The sequence below is a fragment of the Microcebus murinus genome, chromosome 10, assembly GCF_040939455.1.
Source record: "Microcebus murinus isolate Inina chromosome 10, M.murinus_Inina_mat1.0, whole genome shotgun sequence".
In the NCBI taxonomy this organism is placed as follows: Eukaryota; Metazoa; Chordata; class Mammalia; order Primates; family Cheirogaleidae; genus Microcebus; species Microcebus murinus.
The window spans coordinates 82,497,072-82,516,035 of NC_134113.1; the positions used below are offsets into that span (position 1 = coordinate 82,497,072).

An 18,964-nucleotide genomic window follows, 5' to 3' on the forward strand; every position below is an offset into this window, starting at 1 on the left:
ATGTGATGATTTCTTATTCTTGCTCTTTCAAGATTCTCCATGGTTTGTAACAAGAAATCAGTTGCTAATCTTCTGGAAGAGCTCTTAAACATAATGATTTCTTATTCTTGCTCTTTCAATTTATAATAAGAAATCAGTTTATGTCTTATTCGTTTTACTGCTCTTGTTCCTCTGTACCTGTCTCAACTCCAAGGCTTAGCAGAATAACTGTCATATTGCTGTGACTCAATTAATGTTTGTTGAGTAAATCAGTTGAGGTTTAGATGGGTTAACAAAGTTCATCAAAGCTGTACATGTGATAAAGTGGAAGCTTGGAGTTGTTTTCTAAATTCAAGTCCAAAACTCTTGCCAGAATAAATGGGCGGCTGACCTGCAATGATTGCAAGTAAATGCAGATTTTACCTTTTATCTCCATGCCAGTTGTCTCTTTCATTTATAATAAGAAATCAGTTGCTAATCTTCTGGAAGAGCTCTTAAACATAATTATTTCTTATTCTTGCTCTTTCCAGATTCTTTATTTTTCTTTGTCTTTTGATAACTTGATTATAATGTGTCTCAGAATAATCTCTTTGAATTTATTCTATTTGGAGCTCTTTGAGCCTCTAGGATGTTAAGATTAATGTCTTTCATCAAATTTTGGATATTTCAGCCATGAGTTTTTCAAATATTCTTTTTCCCTTTCTCCCTTTCTTATTCTCCTCTGGAACTCCCATAATTTGTATGTTGGTTCACCTGATGGCATTCCATAGGTCCTTAGGCTTTGCTCACATTTCTTCATTATTTTTTCTTTCTTCTTTTCAGAGTAATAATGCCAATTGTCTTACCTTCATATTTGCTAATTCTGTGTTCTGCGTGCTCAAATATGCAGTTGAATCCTTGTCTTAGTCAATTCAAGCTGCTATAACAAATTACTATAGAAGAGGTGGCTTAAATGACAAATATTTATTTCTCAAAGTTCTGAAGGCTGGGAAGTCTGAGATCAGTATGCCAGTATGGTCAAGTCTTGGGAAGGACCCTCTTCCAGGTTATAGAGCTGTCTGGTATTTTCTTATGAAGGCATTAATCTCATCATGTGGGCTCAGTTCTCATGACATATTTACCTCCCAACAGCCTCCAAATACCATCACATTGGGATTAGTATTTCAACATATGATTTCTTTGGGGCAAAACAAATATTAAGTCCATAATATCCTTCTTATACATTTTTATTTCACTTGTTATATTTTTAGCTCCTTTAACTTATAGCTAGCCTTGTGCTGAGCATGGGGATTAGCCTTAGGTGAAAGTTTACAGTCTTCTCAGGTCTTTTGTGAGCATGTGTCTTGTCCTAGGCAAATGCATGGCTTTCTAAATACCTCCATGTGTGTGGAGTGCTAGCTACATGGTAAGATTGATAACTGTCTATGTATATTATCACTGTGAGCTACCTTCCTCCAGTCATCTGCTGCAAGCTCATTCAAATAAAAACAAAACTGATACAAATGTTTACAATCAGCAGGTTTTGAAATGTCACTGGCAGAAAGAGACAACTGGCATGGAGATAAAAGGTAAAATCTGCATTTACTTGCAATCATTGCAGGTCAGCCACTCATTTATTCTGGCAGGAGTTCTGGACTTGAATTTAGAAAACAACTCCAAGCTTCCACTTTATCACATGTACAGCTTTGATAAACTTCGTTAACCCATCTAAACCTCAACTGATTTACTCAACAAACATTAATTGAGTCACAGCAATATGACAGTTATTCTGCTAAGCCTTGGATTTGAGACAGGTACAGAGGAACGAGAGCAGTAAAACGAATAAGACATAATAAATGCCCTAAAAGAACTTATAATCTCCTAGGAGCAATAAAAATAAGGATAGTATAATATGTATTAAGCACTATAATTTCATTGGTTTATAATGTTATGAGTACACAGGAAAATGTGATTAATTCTGTTTTTATTGATGTGGTAACATTTGAGCTAAGTCTTTAGGGAATAATAGAAGCTTAAACATCGGAAAAGAAATAAAACATTTAAAACATAATAGGAAGCACTTGAAAAGCCCTTAAGTAGTGAAAGAACACAGAGTATTTGAAAAGCAGAAACAATATCTGTGTGGGTGGAGCATAAGGATAGAAATAAGCCAGACATTTTGAGGTCAACCTGCATTTTTAAATGTGACATAAAGAGATTACATTTTAGAAATTAAGTATAGTTTATATTAAATGTTTGTGACATAAAGAGATTAAAATTTATAGAGTTAATTTGGCAACCATGAGGAAGATGAACTTATGGCAAAGAAATCTGCTAGAAACTGCATTCAGAAGAAAAAATGAGTAAGATAGAAAGGAGGAAACAAAGTTATAGATTAACTAGGAAGAAGTTTAAAAGGAAAACCAACAGCATGTGGGGATAATGGAAAATGAAGATTCTGATTTTGTTTTCTGGTCTTCAGTTTGGATAACTCTGTGTAATACTTTTATTTAGGGTGCAAAGTATAGGAAAAAGAGAAGACTTTGTATTAAAGACAATAAAATGATATTTTCAGAAGTCAAATTTGAGATGCATAAAAAAACATGTATTCAATATATACAACTAAGGCAACTTTGGCACTTGAGAGAGAGATTATTTGCTTGGAGGTAGTTTTGAGATCTAGAAAAAAATAGTTCTACACTTCATATGGAACCAGAGAAGACCCTATATAGCAAAAGCAATCTTAAGCAAAAAGGACAAATTGGGCAGAAAGGACAAAAGACATCAATTTACCAGACTTCAAGCTCTACTACAAGGATATAGTAACTAAAATAACATGGTACTGGCACAAGAACAGAGACATAGACCAATGGAAAAAAACTGAGAACCCAGATATAAAACCGTCCTCATATAGCCATCTAATCTTTGACAAAGCAGACAAAAACATACACTGGGGAATAGAATTCTTATTTAATAAATGGTGCTGGGAAAATTGGATAGCCACATGTAGAAGACTGAAACAGGATCTGCACCTCTCACTTCTCCCAAAAATCAACTCATGGTGGATAACAGACTTAAGCCTAAGGCATGAAACTATAAGAATTCTAGCAGAAAATGTTGGAAAACCTCTCATAGACATTGGCCTAGGCAAAGAATCTATGAAGAAGACCCCAAACACAATCAAAGCACCAGCAAAAATAAATAAATGGGACCTAATAAAATTAAAAAGCTTCTGCCCAGCCATGGAAACTATCACAAGAGCAAACAGATTATCTACAGAATGGGAGAAAATATCCACATGCTATATATCTGATAAAGGGTGATGACTATAATCTATATAGAACTTAAGAAAATCAGCAAGAAAAAGATCAAACAATCCCATTAAAAAGTGGGCAAAGGACATGAACAGAAAAGCAATATAACATGACAAGGTTAGATAACATGGCAAGGAGGTATTAAGGCTGCACACGGAATTAAGGTTGATAATCAGATGACCTTAAAGAGATTGACCCGGCCTGTTTCGGTGAACCCAATGTAGTTACAAGTCTCCTTTATTTATTTATTTATTTTTTCTGTCTTTTTTTAATTTTAGCATATTATGGGGGTACAAATTTTGAGGTTTCAAATAATGCCCTTTCCCCCCTTTAAATGTGGAAGAAGATGGAAGAAGAGTCAGTGTCCATGTGATATAATGTGAAAAAGACTTGACATATCATTGCTAGCCTTGACTACAGAGGGAGCCATGAGCCAAGGAATTTGGACAGCCTCCAGAAGTTGGAGAAGGCAAGGGAATGTACTGTCCCCAGAATTTCCGGAAACTTTTCAAAGGAAGACAGACTAATGGCCAAAAAGCATATGAAAAAATTCTCAACATCTCTAATCATAAGGGAAATGCAAATTAAAATCACAATGAGATATCACTTATCTTCAGTGAGAAAGGCCTTTATCATAAAGTCCCAAAACAATAAATGTTGGCATGGATGAGGAGAGATAAGAACACTCCTACACTGCTGGTGTGACTGCAAACTAGTACAACCTCTGTGGAAAGTAATATGGAGGTACCTCAAAGAGCTACAAATAGAACCACAATTTGATCCAGCAATAGACATTCTATAATAAAGATATCTGCACTGAAATGTTTATAGCAGCACAAATCACAATTGCAAAGATGTGGAAACAACCCAAGTATCCATTAATACATGAGTGGATTAATAAAATGTGACATATGTATACCATGGAGTTCTACTCAGCCACAAAAAACAACGGTGATATAGCACCTCTTATATCATCCTGGATAGGGCTGGAGGTCATTCTACTAAGTGAGGTAACACAAGAATAGAAAAACAAGCACCACATGTACTCACTATTAAATTGGTATTAACTGATCAACACTTAAATATACATACAGTATTAACATTCATTGGATGTCAGGCAGGTGGGGTGGAGGAGATGGGTATATTCACACCTAATGGATGTGGTGCACACCGTCTGGGAGATGGACACTCTTGAAACTCTGACTCAGGTGGAGCAAAAGTAATATATGTAACCTAAACATTTGTACCCCTGTAGTATGATGAAATAAAAATATATATATAGAAATACATTGACAAGTAAGTGAATGAGTATATAAATAAATGCATATATTAAGATGGTGCAGTCAATAGACCACTGATGAAAGTCTGTCAAGAATCAATACTCTGCACATAATGTCCAAAAGGAAAAAAAGTAAATAAAAAAAGAGCATACAAGATGTTTTTTTTTCTTTTAAGAATGAGAGTGGATATTATGCACTAGGTTTCAAAATGTGTTAAATCCATAGTAAATAAACCAATGTAACACTAACACAGTTACAAAATAAGAGGAGGAGGAAGAGGAGGAGTAAGTAGAGGTGGGGGTGACAACAATGATAGCCACCATGAAACAAGATATTGAGCATGAAAATGTTTATATATCCACACTTTCATATATATATATATATATATATATATATATATATATATATATATATATAGTTTTTGCTCTGTAACCCAGGCTGGGGGGCAGTGGCATGGTCATAGCTCACTACAGCCTCCAACTCCTGGGCTCAAGTGATCCTACTGTCTCAGCCTCCCAAATTTCTGGGATTACAGGTGCCAGCCACTGTGCCTGGCTTTCAGCAGATATATACCAAATGCTAATTATATTTGAGGCAGAGAGCACTGACTCAAACACCTAAGTTTTCGTGGAGATTACTTTACAATATGGAGAGATAGATGATAGATGACATATATATATGCGTGTGCAAATAATGACATATGCATACATATATATATGTCAGAATAATAAAAACATTATTCTGTCTACTGCTTTAGTGGTGGTGCAGACCTATGACCCTTAAAAATGTGAGGGCCCTAATGTCCAGAATTTGTCAATATGTTAGGTAGCATGGCAAAGGTGTATTAAGGTTGCACATGGAATTAAGGTTGATAATCAGATCTCCTTAAAGAGATTGACCGGGCCTGTCCTGGTGAACCCAATGTAATTACAAGTCTCCCTTAAATGTGGAAGAAGAAGGCAGAAGAGTCAGTGTCCATGTGATATAATGTGAAAAAGACTTGACAGACCATTGCTAGCCTTGAATACAGAGGGAGCCCATGTGGCTGAGTTCAGACAGCCTCCAGAAGTTGGAGAAGGCAAGGGAATGTATTGTCCCCAGAATTTCCAGAAAGAAACACAGCTTTGCCAACACCCCGAGTTTAGTCCATTGAGATCCATTGCAGACTTCTGGACTTCAAAACTTTAAGACAATAAACTTATTTTGTTTTAAGCCATTAGGTACACATGGGTATGCACACACATGCCTATACACATGTGTGTTTTGGGGTGTTGATATCAGCTGATGATAAATGTTATGAAAGCTCAAGCTGGTTAAAGAGTTATGGATAAGGAATACTAGCTATATAGGGTGAGGTAATGTTAAAAAAAAAGATCTGAAGGAGATGAAGGCCCAGGATATCTGGAAGAATAACATGACAGAAGAGGAATGAGCAAGTGCAAAATTTGCCAAGTCAGAACTGAGCGTGGCATGTTTGAGGAGTAGCAGAAAGACCATTCACTATGCCTGGGGTAAAAATGAGCCAAATGAAAACTGTGGGTTATGGATACTGTTGGTGGTTGCATTTGGGGGTGGTTATTCTGGAAGGGGAGTGGCAATGAAGGTGGAAAAAGGGAACTTTTACTTTTGCTCTGTCTAATATTTATGTTTTTTGATGATAATGCATTACTTTGTGTTGTTAAAGAGTTTTCATTATAAGAAATATGAACGGAAATGATGTATAAAGGGGAAGTGTGCACTGGCAGGTTCTATGTAGCCTATTGGTTCGGTACACAACTTGAGGGAAAAAGAGTAGAAATGAATCAAATTATGTTTTTTATTTAAATATGTTCATTATCTATATGCACTTTCACGCATTTCCACCTACTGAGTCTGTGTATGCACATCGGTAAGAACATGTGTATTTGTGTGTGTGCGTGCACGTAAACAAGTGTGTGAATCCCATGGTTGTTTGATCCTGACTGATTTGGTCTGAAGGTGAGGAATGAGGAAGCATTTAACATTTAAACAGCCCACTTACAAATCCCTGCTTACCATAACATTATAAGGGTACTAGTATTATGGAAATCCACAGTTACTGTAGCACTATGGAGTGGAGCTGAGAGCATAGGATTTGGAATCAGACTGCCTGAATTCAGACCTTGGCTCTACCCCTTACCAACTTTGAGACCTAGGGGATGCCATTTGCTGTATCTATACCTAGTTGTTGTTTTGTTTTGTTTTTTTCATAAACAGGAACACGTCCTCCTAATCACAGTGCTACCTGAGGAAACCAAGAGGGAGATAATAGGGTTGGGTTGATAGAATTTGGATAAGGAACAAATCTATTAACAGAAGTAAAACACTAGACCAAGATCTGGCATACAGTAAGTGCTCATTAAATGTTAGTTATTATTATTGTTTCTCCAGTCTTCTTTATTGGGCTGAGGGTAATGTGTTTTACATACATTGCTAACTCCCTACCAGCCTTTTCTTCAAGTATGCTGTAAGGGACCACTCTGGAAATTTTATTTGCTTCAGTTTGTTGTCACTTTGCAATGTGTGTACAAGTGAAATCACTGTAACAGTAATTAAAAGCGGAAATAATTCAGCACATTATATTACCCCTAGACAAGAGAATATAATCCAATACATTAACCCACAGTTTTTCCTTGTGACTGCCATTCTGCTTAAATATTATTCAAATATGTCATCAGAACACATTTTGCCAGTAATCTCTGAAAACAAACATACTTCATGTTCCTTGGACAAAGATAAAAGGAACCTTATATAACATCATTGCCAATGAATCTGATCTCTGTGGTCTTTATTCAGCTAGATAAGACTAGAACTTTAACTAAATAAAAAAAAAAAAAACAACTTTAAAATATTGGTAGATGGTGGCTGTGATTGATTTTTTGCTTTCCTCAAGACTTCCCTACCAGGGTTTAAAGGTTTTGACTTGGGTTCCAGGGCTTTCGATTTACAACACAGGTGACTTCAGGCAAATTTTTCAATTTTGCCGACTCTTGGCTTCCTCGTGTAGCGCTGCACTTAGAAGTATTTTTCCAGTTTATGAAAATGCCAATATCACTTAATGTCCCACCGCTTTGTGACAAAATCAAGAGGCAGAATTATTACTTTTATCACTTGCAAATGGAAAAATTAAATGGCTTTCCCAAGTTAACAAGTAGGTCATTGGGCCAGATCTGTCATCACAGACTTCTTTTTCCATCAGACTGTGTCACTTAAGTTATCAGAATAAAAACGCTTTTAAAAAAAGAATATTTAAATAGGTCAAGACCACAAAGTGGTTCACAAGACATTAATCTTCTAGATTTATAGCTTAATTCTAAAAATATTTTTATATATTATTATTATTATTATTATTATACAACATCTTTTATTTTAGTCACATTTGTAAGTATCTCTTGGTCCATCAATAACCAAAGAGAAGATTTCAAAATATTTCTAAAATTTTCCATATGAATAAACTCTTAAGCATCAGAAATTTCACCAAAGAAGTACTACCCAGCCATAAAAAAGAAGAAAATTATGTTTTTTGCAGCAATTTGATGGAACTGGAGACCATTATCCTAAGTGAAGTATCTCAGAAATGGAAAAGCAAGCACCACATGTTCTCACTAATAACTGGAACTAATCGATGGGCACACGTGGGCACATAGGGTTATAGAGGTCATAGGAAATCGAGAAGAGGGGGAGGAAGGAAAGAGTAAACATCGACCTATTGGGTACAATGAACATTATTGGGTGATAGGCACACTAAAAGCCCCTACTTAAACATTATAAAAGGTATCCATGTGACAAAAACATTTGTACTCCCTTAATATTTTGAAATTAAAAAGAAAAGAAGCTCACCAAAGAAATACCTTTCAGATTAAACGATGGATTTAAATAAAGGTATAGATCATTTGTATTTTAACATATGCTTCGATTAAAAATTATAATTTAAAATATAATGTTCTTTTTTCAACAACCAATTGCCTTTCTATAAATAAAAATTCCCCATTTACTTATTTTAGTTTAGAAACATGGAACTCATTCTACCTTGAATCCATCGCAGCGTCTAGTTTTCTTTTTCTCTGAAGATTTTGCCTTTGTTGTCTTATTCAAATCCTGATTTTGGTCCATGATTGAACAACAGATATGTAAATGTTTTTAATTGTTGTAGATGCTTGGTTCAAAATGATCACCTATTCAAGGAAGAGAAAGTATAATTCATTTTACTTTAACAATACACAATTTAGAAATAAGAAAAGCAGCAAGGTCAACATCGATCAATCAATCATTCACTACTATTCATGCAGGGCCTACTATATCTTGACCACTGGTCTAGGTTAATGCCAGGCACAAAAGGAGGAAACACACACACAAAATCCTAGCCTAATAAGATTATAATTTAGTTAGAGAAATAAATTTATGGAAAGGAATTCAAAACAAGTAAATGAGATAATATAGAATCACACAATAGTTTATATGAACAAAAATTTTAAATGACAGAAATTAAAATTTTGATATTTTCTACCTATAATAGATTATAAGATTTATAAAAGCAAATACATTCTTATAGTTTTATAAAGTGCCAAACAGTGCTTACACATAGTACATATTCAAAATAAGTAGAAAAATAATGTAATGAATTGTAATTAGAATGGCCTAAGATGCTTTCAGAAAAGAGGTACCTTTGGAACCAGGCTTAAAAAGCAGGTAGACTTTAGATTTGTTAAAAAGAACAAATGATACTCCAAATACCTCTCAGAGAGACTCTGGCCATGCTTGCCCTTGCCACCATTATGGTCTTACTTTATTTTAATTGCGTTCATCTATCTTTCAAGAGAAAATACATGCATGTAGTTGAAAATGCAAATAAAAAAGACAACTATTCTTCCTCTAACCTTGATTCTCTTATCTAGAAATATGATATACATTTTTAATTAAATACATAAAATTTTCCTTTTTTAATACAGTTGGTAGCATACCATCAACACTGTTCCTTGCCTTTTCACCCTGTTGTATATACTTTATAACAAAGGACCCTCTCATTTTTCTTGTGGTGTCAGGATATTTTGTCATTGATAATACATTTAACTAGTTCTATGTTGATAAGCATTTAGTTTGGATCTAATTGTTTCATATTAGAAAATGTTCTTAATATGTCATATGCTGTTTTGTTTATGTGTGACCATATCTGTAAGAAGAATTCCTAAAAGTGGAGTTTTGGGGTCAAAGTGTAAGAGAAATTATAAATTTAAGAGTTCTTAAGCCCTTATTTTAAAGACTAGAAAAATAAGTCAAACTTTTGCTTTGATTCACTCTTTTATATGAAATAGTGGGCTCTTCAATGAGGTTTAAAAATGCATTCTAGTTCATACATATGTGCATAATACATAATACATAGTTAGACATCTAAAATATTCATATATGCAGACACACATAAGCATAGATCTATGATTTTTAATGGGGCATTAATTATACAATATGCTTAACATATGTCATATGTGCAGTTGATTCTCACTATTTGCAGTAGTTATGATTTATAAAATTTCTGGGGACACTGAATTGGCAAATACTGAGTCATTTTTCCTAGGGGAGATCGAGGATTAGGTGCCTGCCTCACTCTGGTCACAACATTGTCCCCTGTTGATCAGTACATAAGCTTGTTTTATGTATGTTTCTGTTTAAAAGCACTTCATTTAATATATACCGTTGAGTCACTACCATTGAATTAGTAGCACTAATTCCAGTAGCACTGTAGTTGCTTCCTGAGGGAAGCTTATATAGTACATGCGTTTTTCCCATCAGGTACTCTTGCACGTAGGAACACTGGACAGCACTTCAGCACTATGTTCAGGGTCCAATTTAAACAGTAAACTCAGCAACACAAAGCACAAAAAATGCAAAAAATGTGGCACCAAATAGACCATTAAAAGAATGTTTGCTTGCAGTATGTAAGCTGAAACACAAAGGCAGAGCGTCACCTCAGCTGGGAACGTGGAAACCCAAATTTTGTACCACTCTGGGCATTCAAGTAAATGACCATGAAAGCCCAACAACAGTATTGATTTTGGTGTGACAAATACATTTAAGTGAGTGGGCAAATTTGTTAAAGCAGAGTCTGTGGCTAATGAGGATCCACTGTATATTTTATTCATTAATTTATTCAACAACAATTTAATTCTCTATATTATAAACATATAAAGACCATGAATATATGGTGCATTTAATGGATAATGTATAAATGTGAATAATAAATATCCAAGCATATTATCACTTATGTATAAGTGAGTATATATAAACATACACATGAATGCAGAGACCCATACCTATGTACCTCAAAACAAACCTCAATTATTCCATTTTCTGTGTGTGTTTTATACATGCCTGTATCTGAGTATGTTCATTTCTTGGGTAGGATGGAGTGACGAGAAAATCAATAGTTTGGTGGTCAAAAGCAGACCTTTGATAAATTTTGTGCTACTTTTCCCACAAATACCCCCTTCTATTCCTCCCCCCAGAATTTAAATGTTAGGACGTCTTTTTTTGTTGTTCTATCAATTAATCCTATAATTGCAAATCTCTGAATGACTTGCAAAGTGGATAGTCCTCCTTTAGCTTTAGACTTTTTTTTTCTTTCTATTAAACAAATATTCTGCAGAGCTTGAAGGCTATTGTCTCACCACTCATAGCCTTGTTTATTTCAGTTGATTAAATTCTGGTTGTCCTGTCTCCTAGTCTTCTTTGTATCCTGTGTAGACCATATTCATCCTCAGAATCATTCAAATATCCCACAGATGATACAAAATAAGATACATCCTTCCTATTTGATGGTCTTCACAACCTAAACACCATCCTTGTTTTAGCCTTATTTCCCAAGACAACCATAAGATCCTTCAGATGTGTGGAACCACTATCCCAAGAAGAAAGCTCTTTGCTCTCCCATATGTTTCTTTTCAACCTATAATGTCTTTCCTCACCTCTTGGTTGTAATGCTGCTCCAAATCTTACCTCTTCGATATTTTCTCAGTTACCCCCAGTTGAAATAACTTCTCCCACATGGCTGTACCATTGGAGAGTATACCTGCATAGTCATTGCTTTTCTCTGTATTTCCCCTACTTTCCCCAATAACTATTCCACATCTCTCTCCTAGGTCTTGGAATGAATTATCCAGCAAAAAATTAGAAATGTGAGTACTTTGTTCTTTATTTCTCACCTTAAATTACAACAATTATCTGTAAAGTAACCAGGAAGTTGAAATATCAACTTAGGCTTGACTTAATACCATACTTTCTACTTCATCATAGCATTTTAATTAAGCCTTATTTGTAAGCATTTAACATATTTTTTTCTGAGTTGCAAATAACTGAGATAAATATATATATATATACACACAAATATATATGAATTTTGGGACACAATATATTTATAAGAGCACCACAGGTATATGGATGTAGGATTTTAACCCTTCCCTGAATAGAACAGGTAGGATCTTCCCAGGTTGATTGATGTGGAGTGGGGAACAGAATCTTACCAGCCTCTATTATCTGTGTTAAGCTTCTTCTATTCAAGTGGTCATAGCAAATCACTGCAGGCCAAGTGACCCAGTGTCTAGATGTGCCTGTGGAACTGAAGAGAAACAAGGGAAAATAGCATTTACTAATTTCTTAGATATTTGCTGGGGAGACTTCCCCCATCCCCACCTTACTTTGACAATAAAAATCTTATAATTGTCTTATAAAGGGAGACACTGTCCTGAATAAGAGAAGGAAACTAATATTTATTGAACCCTTAGTTCATGTCAAGAACAGTGCTGAAAAGATTTTTTTCTCCTTTAATTAGAGATAAAATCTCCTCCTTTTTCCTTACCCTGAGTCAAGCTCGAGTTGAAACAAGGAGAGTAGAAGTGATTAAGTGACTCTGAGACACATTCTGTTTCTTCATGTTTGTCAAATAACTCCCTCCCTCTGCCCCTCTTATCCAGTTAGATGAAATCAAAGAAATAAGAAGTCTAGTCTAATAATTCTCTGTAGTTGTTGAAAATAATTGTCTTGCAGCATATTTTAAGATAGTAACTAGAGATCTATTTGTTCATCCTTGAAGTTCCATTTGTCTAGGGAGTAATAGGAACAGGATTTCAAACTTTATTTCTAAATTTATAAATGTATGATTTTCTATAATTTATCTTTAAAAGCATATTAACCTAAGGCTTCTTTATCTCCAGAAGGGATTTTTATTAGGTTTTAAGGACTAAGAACATAAGTGTGAAGAATACAGCATAATATTTATAATATTTATCATGACCATCAAAATATTTTTTCCCTGAAATTTGTGAAAATTTCTTACATAGAAGAACTGCTGAAAGTAGAGAATCTCAAAGGTTCTTACCTGAACTTAGAATCCCATAGCAACTGCAACAAGTCCGTCTTTTATCTGTTAAACTCCCTCCTTAAATATTTAGTTGGCTTTTTCTTTTTATCAGTTCAATGATGATTAACCATCTTATTAGGTAATTGTTCTAGGCAAATAGAAAAAACTTACCTAGCTAATTCTGAGAGTTCACTCCAGACTTCTAGATTTTAAAGGTTATTTAATAATTTCTCAGAATTTGCTCATTATCTTATGGTAATGTTTAACACACTTTATTTCTGAGAATGACTTTTACTCATTTATTCAATTAAATTGACTGCACGAGATTTTTTCTTTAAACAGACAAATAGAACAGATTATACAAGGTAGTTAAAATTCTTCCGAATGGAAAGGAATCCAAGACATTTTTTAAGTGTTCCTACAGGATACAATTGCATTCAAAAGATACAACATAGCCTCTTTGCTTGGTAACTGGGTACAGTTCTAATATGTGTATGGATACTGGATGTCCCACATGAAATATTAATAGTAAAGTGCCAATTAACTACCAGATAGATTTTCTAAATAGCAAAAGTCAAGACTGCTTTGCATGGCAGATTTCTTTCATCAAAGCCTGAGGAAAAAATGTCCATATAATTTCCTTTTATTGATTTGGTTTTTAGAGACTCAGTTGAAAGTTGTCTTGAGTAGGAATGAAGTTTAATTAACCAATTCAATAAAGGAAACATTTTTGACTCTGAATCATATCTCAGGCATTGGGCTCTGTTCTAAAAGTGTACTAATGTAAATAAAGTACATACCCTTCTGTCACACGAATATATAAAAATATATGTATCCATATATATGGCAAAATGAGGACACATGTGAAAATATTGTTACCCTTTATCACTCACTGGACAATTGTTGATATAGTTGCAGCAATATATGTTTAGTTTCTGTCTCAGTTATTTGATAGATTGGTTCTATTCCTGGTAAATTCTTAAAAAACCTTGGAATTGTGGGAAGAACCAAAGAGTGTGGAGGGGAAGAAGGATTAAGAAATGTGAGGAACATTGAAATGTAGACTGGGTCAGGAAAATTAGGACAGAGGTTATCAAATATTCTACTGCTGAGTCAGAACTACTGGCAAATCTTTGTCAAAATAACAACACAGCCCCACACCCAGGAGATTCTGACTCTGTAAGGCCAGAGATTATGCTTTCTGAAGTAAGAACTTTTAATCTTTTTCAGATACCACCAGATTTTGAGAACCATTGTAACAGAGGTATGAACATTTTCCATCATTTTTTATGGACTTTCTTTATTCAGAGTGGGAATAGTTTGGGAGTTCTCATGATAATGGTTTTCTCCTCAAATATCCATTCCATTGAAGACATATTAACTTGTTTTCAAACAATATACACATAGAATGAATATAAAATAGTACAAATTAACTGAGAAACCTTTCTAATCCCTGAGCTAAAGCTGTCAGCAGTGAAATTCTGGAATGTTTTCAGAGGTCAAAGAGCATTTTGTGTGCACTTTTTTCTTCCTGATTAAATTAGACTGCTGTTGTGCGACTTATGGAAAGATGAGAGTGGTCAGAGGAAAGACATTGCAACAGTTGTTTCAAGATCAATACTATGCTTACAGCCATGGATCAATAGAATTGCAAAATTTGTGTAAAGCAATCTGTTGATATTTATTCCAGAGATAATCATCACAGTTCTGATGAAATATCGTGGTCATTAAAGTCCAATAAACTTTGATACAAATATGTCTCTGTTTCTTGCCAGCAGTATGAATTTAAGGAGGTTATTTAATCTCTCTTGAGTGTCAATATCCTCATCTATAGAGTGGGAAATCAATATTTGCGGTAAGAATTTAGCATATGTAAAGTGGCTTACACACTTCCTGGTACATTACAGATTCAATACCTAACTAAATTCATTGTATGATATTTGCATTTATAATTTTTTAAAGCAGTTAGTTTTTATTAAATGAGTAAAAATAAACTCTCTCGGATATGTGCCCAGAATTTTTTTGTCCCAGAGTTCTCAGCTGGGTGCCACAGGCACACCTCAAGAAGGATCTTTCAGGCTTAGAGCGAACCTGCCTCTGCCTGCCCACCACACTTCCCTTGCTGGTGGCCAAATGGTAGGTCTAGAAATCTACATGCTTCTGGAAAGAACCCCCATGTCTCCATACTCATCAATGCTTAAAAATCTCACATCATCATGACTAATGTTTTTTTTTAAATTTCAATAGATTTAGGTGTTACAAGTGTAGTTTTTTACATGGATATATTGTATAGTGAAGTCTGGGCTTTTAGTGTCCCCATTACCTGAACTGTACCCATTAGGTAATTTTCATCCCTCACCCAGTCTCCAGTGTCTATAATTCCACTCTGAGTGACCATGCATACCCATAGCTTAGCTCCCACTTATAAGTGAGAATATGCAGTACTTGTCTTTCTTTTTCTGAATTGTTTCACTTAAGATAATGGCCTCCAGTTTCATCCAAGTTACACAAAAGACATTATTTCATTTTTTTGTGTGTGTGTGTGTGACCGAGTGTATATACCACATTTTCTTTATCCACTCCTCAGTTGATGGACACTTTCATCATTCATATTTCATTCCATATTTTTTTTGTTATTATGAATTATACTGTTATAAATATACCAGTACAGGTATCTTTTTGATATAGTGATTTTTTTTTCCTTTGGGTAGTAGTGAGATTGCAGGATCAAATGGTAGATCTACTTTTAGTTCTTTGAGAAATCTCCATACTGTTTTCCATAGAAGTTGTACTAATTACATTCCCACTAGTGTATAAGCACTCTTTTTACAATATCTGTGCCCATATCAATTGCTTTTTGAGTTTTTAATAACAGCCACTCTGTGGTTTAAATTTGCATTTTTCTAATGATAAGTGATATTGAGCATTTTTTCATATGTTTCTTGGCCATTTGCATACCTCTTTTGAAAAGTTCATGTTATTTGTCCACTTTTTAATATGGTTATATTTTTTCTTGCTGAGTAGTTTGATTTCCTTGTAGATTCTGGATACTAATTCTTCATCAAATGCATAGTTTGTGAATATTTTCTCCCATTGTGTAGGTTGTCTATTACTCTGTTGATTATTTTTAGTTTAATCAGTACCAGTTGTTTAATTTTATTACATTGGCTTTTGCAGTCTTAGTCATAAATTCTTTGACTAGGTCAATGTCAAGAAGAGTTTTTCATAGGTTTTCTTCTGGAATATTTATTGTTTCAGCTTTTTAATTTAAGTCTTTAATCCATCTTGAGTTAATTTTTGTATATGGTAAGAAGTAGGGGTCTAGTTTAATTCTTCTGTATATGGCTATCCAATTTCCCCAAAACCATTTATTAAATAAGATATCATTTTCCCCAGTGTATATTTTTGTCTATTTTGTCAAAATAAGTTGTTTGTAGGTTTATGGCTTTATTTCTGGGTTCTCTATATTGCTTCATTGATCTATGTGTCTGTTGTTATATCAGTATCATGCTATTTTAGTTACTATATCCTTTTAGTATAATTTGAAGTCAGGTAATTTGATGCCTCCAATTTTGTTCTTTTTGCTTAGGATTGCTTTGGCTATGCAGGCTCTTTTTTGGTTCCATATGATTTTTAGGATTTTTTTTCTAATTCTGTGAAAAATAACATTGGTATTTTGATAGGAATTGCACTGAATCTGTAGATTACTTTGGGCAGTATGTTCATTTTAACAATATTGATGCTTCCAATCCATGAGCATGGGCTATTTTCCATTTTTTGTGTCATCCATAATTTCATCAGTGTTTTGTAGTTCTTTTTATAGAGTTCTTTCATCTTCTTTGTTAAATATATTCCTAGTGGTTGTTTTTTTTTTTGTTTTTGTTTTTTTTTTTTTTTTTGTAGCTATTGTAAATGGGATTAGGTTCTTGATTTGATTCTCAGCTTGGCTGTTATTGGTGTATAGAAATGCAACTGATTCATGTGTTTTGATTTGGTAACCTGAGAATTTACTAAATTTGTTTATAAAATCTAGAAGTCTTATGAAGGAATTGTTAGGGTTTTCTAGCAACAAGATCATATCCTCAGCTAACAGAGATAATTTGACTTTTTTTTTTCTAATTTGGATGCTCTTTATTGATTTTTCTTGCCTGAGTGAGTGCTCTGGTTAGAACTTCCAGTACTATATTGAATAGAAATGGTGAAAGTGGGCATCCTTGTCTTATTCCAGTTCTTAGGAAGAATGTTTTCAGCTTTTCCCTGTTCAGTATAATGTTGGCTGTGGGTTTGTTATAGATGGCTTTTATTATTTTGGGGTATGTTCCTTCTATGCCTAGTTTGTTGAGGGATTTTATTGTGAACGATGCTGGATTTTATTGAACATGTTTTCTATACCTATTCAAATGATCATATGGTTTTTGATTTTAATTCTATTTATGTGGTGAATTGTGTTTATTGACTTGTGTATGTTGAAACATGCTTGCATCTCTGGGATAACACCTACTTGATCACGGTGTTTTATCTCTTTGATTTGCTGTTGGATTTGATTTGCTAGTATTTTGTTGAGAATTTTTGCATCTGTATTCATCAAGGATATTGGACTGTAGTTTTCTTTTTTGTTGCATCCTTTCCTAGCTTTGACATCAGAGTTATATTGGCTTCATGGAATGAATTAAGGAGCAGCTTCTCAACCTTTTAGAAAAGTTTCAGTAGGATTAGTACCAATTCTTTGCATGTCTGGCAGAATTCAGCTGTGAATCCGCCTGGTCCTGGGCTTTTCTTTGTTGTTGTTTTTGGGAAAATTCAAATTACTAATATAATCTTATTATTCATTATTGGTCTGTTCAGGCTTTCTATTTCTTCCTGATTCAAGCTTGGGATGTCATATGTTTCTAGGAATTTATTTCCTCTAGATTTTCAGATTTGTGGGCATAGAGATGTTCATAGTGGTCTCAGTCTCAGATCATCTTTTTCATTTCTGTAATATCAGTTGTATTGTCTCCTTTTTCGTTCTGATTGAACTTATTTGAAGCTCTTCTCTTCTATTCTCAGTTAATTTCACTAACAGTCTGTCAATTTTGTTTATCTTTTCAGGAATCACCTTTTCATTTTATTGATCCTTTGTAAATTTTTTGGTTTCTATTTTGTTTAATTGTGTGCTGATCCTTGTTATTTCTTTTCTTGTGTTGGCTTTGGATTTAGTTCGTTCTTATTTTTCTAGTTCCTGCAGGCATGCCATTATGTTGTTATAATTTGTGATCTTTCAATCTTTTTGACATAGGCATTTAATGCTATAAACTTCCCTCTTAGCACTGCTTTTGCTGTATCCAAGGATTTGATATCTTGTGTCACTATTCTCATTTGTTTTAAAAAAAATTTGCTTTCCATTTTGATTTCATCATTGGCCATAAGATCATTCAGGAGCAGGTTGTTTAATTGATATGCATTTGTATAGTTTTGAGAGTTCCTTTTAGAATTGATTTCTAGTTTTATTCCACTATGTTCTGAGAAGATACTTTATAATTTTGATTTTTAAAAATTTATTCAGACTTGTTTTTTGGCCTAACATATGATCTATCTTGAAAAATCTTCCATGTTCTGATGAGAAGAATGTGTATTCTGTTATTGTTGGGTAGAATGTTCTGTAAGGGTCTGTTTAGAATCCAGTTTAAGTTTAGTGTTTCTTTGTTAATTTTCTGCCTTGATGATCTGTTTAGTGCTGAAGTCCCCTACTATTATTGTTGTCTATTGTCTATTGTTTTTTCTTAGGTCTAATAGTATTTGTTTTATGAATTAGGGTGCTCCAGTGTTGGGTGCACACACACACACACACAGAGACAGACAGACCGACAGAGAGAGAGAGAGACAGAAAGACACAGAGAGAATTAACATATCTTCTTGTGGAATTGATACCATCATTATATAATGTCCTTATTATCATTATATAATGACTTTATTTGGTTTTTTTCTGTTATTGATTTAAAGTCTGCTTATCTGATATAAATATAGCTACTCCCCCTCATTTTGGGTTTCCATTTGTGTGGAATATT

The 18,964-nt window shown here is 34.1% G+C and overlaps 1 protein-coding gene across 1 annotated transcript in view; it reads right to left on the reverse strand.

Moving 5' to 3' along the window:
* The window catches only part of SLCO1B3 (solute carrier organic anion transporter family member 1B3), an 83,800-nt gene extending 70,759 nt beyond the window's left edge, over positions 1-13,041 (reverse strand). The window contains exons 1-3 of the mRNA XM_020287590.2: positions 12,936-13,041; positions 12,082-12,176; positions 8,600-8,745 (exon numbers count right to left, since the gene is read on the reverse strand). Coding sequence (XP_020143179.2) covers positions 8,600-8,683 — 84 coding nt within the window. The 5' untranslated portion in view covers positions 8,684-8,745; positions 12,082-12,176; positions 12,936-13,041. The remainder of the gene's footprint in view (positions 1-8,599; positions 8,746-12,081; positions 12,177-12,935) is intronic.
* Between the last annotated feature and the right edge of the window lie 5,923 nt (positions 13,042-18,964).